The 1,396-nt window shown below is 38.3% G+C and overlaps 1 protein-coding gene across 2 annotated transcripts; it reads left to right on the top strand.

Annotated features, from left to right (window-relative positions):
• Positions 1-106: 106 nt before the first annotated feature.
• On the top strand, positions 107-1,354 carry LOC107580216 (caspase-8-like). Of its 2 annotated transcripts, none has more exons than XM_016265950.1 (4): positions 107-408; positions 617-722; positions 802-943; positions 1,123-1,354. In XM_016265950.1, exons 1-4 carry the CDS (start codon positions 107-109, stop codon positions 1,173-1,175), a joined length of 603 nt encoding a protein of 200 aa, XP_016121436.1. In that variant the 3' UTR covers positions 1,176-1,354. The 2 variants fall into 2 exon arrangements, with proteins under 2 accessions (XP_016121436.1, XP_016121435.1); XM_016265949.1 differs by having other exon boundaries at positions 1,120-1,354.
• Positions 1,355-1,396: the final 42 nt, after the last annotated feature.

Raw genomic sequence — 1,396 nt, 5'->3', positions numbered from 1 at the left:
ATTAACTTTTCCGCGACATTCTAATTTATTGAGATGCACCTGTATTAAATAGTATGTAAAATCAATGTTAATTTTATTGCAGCAGTGTTATGCATGTGTTATCTAGATGGACTTGGAGTTTCAGCGGGTGCTGTTAAAAGTGCAGGAGTCTCTCACTGGCGATGAGGTGCAGGACCTGGTGTTCCTCTGCTGTGATCTGCTGAGTCTGAAAGACCTCAGCACCGTGAGCTCAGCCGGACAGTTGTTCAGTCTTCTGGAGAAGAGGAACCAGTTGTCACGTGAGGATCCGTCTCTGCTTCTTGATCTCCTCAGGATCATGAAACGAAACAGCCTGATCCGCGATCTGACCTCAGATGATTATAAGCAAACCAACGGCACAACCTACAGTCAACAAATATCCCCGTACAGGTGAGGATGCAGCTGTTACTAACAGAGACGTGTTTGTTCAGGTCAAAGGCCAGAATGCTGACCTGGAAAATATCTGCTATCCAAAAAACGTGCAAGGAAATTAATGCAGTGAGGTTTGATATAGTGTCTTTTTGGGGCGACTGTTTACAAGGAACCTTAAAACGTTTTTATAGTTCCTTTGTAATACTCATAAGTATTTTTTTTTCAGACAGTTGTTGTACGAGCTGTCAGAGTCCATCTGTGAGCAGGACCTGAAAAACATCAAATTCCTACTGTTGAAAACACTATCGCGCAAAAAACTGGAGAAGGACACGGTGAGAGACATCACATCTCTGCATGTGACAAGACGTTTGATGTTTGACTAAACTTTCTATGAACAATCATGTGTTTTAGACGTTGTTGCAGTTGTTTTTGGACATGGAGAAGGAAGACCTTTTGGGTGAACATAATTTGGACGTTCTGCAGAAAATTATAGCAGATATCAATCCCAGTTTAGAAAAAAGAATGATTAAATACAAAACGGAGCGTTATGAGCGTGAGTGACTGTTTTTGGATGAAATGTTAATTTGTCTCTCTTATATTTAAAATAAGCTAAGCTATTATAAATCAAGACTGCAAGGAGATAAGTTGATTTTATGTGTGAAGTGTTAAAGAATTAAGCAATAATGCATTTTTTCTACATATATTTGCATTTTTTCCTTCTTTTTTCAGCAGGTGGGATGGTTATTGCTCAGGAGATCGGGAAGATTACTCCTGCTTCAGTATAACTTAATTCCCTTAATTTGCATTAATGCACATATTTATGTGGATGTTTTACTCACCCCCATGTCATATTTCTTCTCTGGAACACAAAAAATGATTATGCTGGAGGGGAAGATTTCCAGATTTTCATTGAAATCTTTATCTACACTACTGCTCAAAAGTTTTTTGTATTTTCTTAATGTGCTCACCAAGGCTACATTTATTTGATCAAAAGTACAGTAAAACA

The sequence above is a fragment of the Sinocyclocheilus grahami genome, unplaced genomic scaffold (genome assembly GCF_001515645.1).
Source record: "Sinocyclocheilus grahami isolate Dianchi unplaced genomic scaffold, SAMN03320097.WGS_v1.1 scaffold27228.1, whole genome shotgun sequence".
Lineage (NCBI taxonomy): Eukaryota > Metazoa > Chordata > Actinopteri > Cypriniformes > Cyprinidae > Sinocyclocheilus > Sinocyclocheilus grahami.
This window is presented reverse-complemented; position numbering and strand designations above follow the sequence as displayed.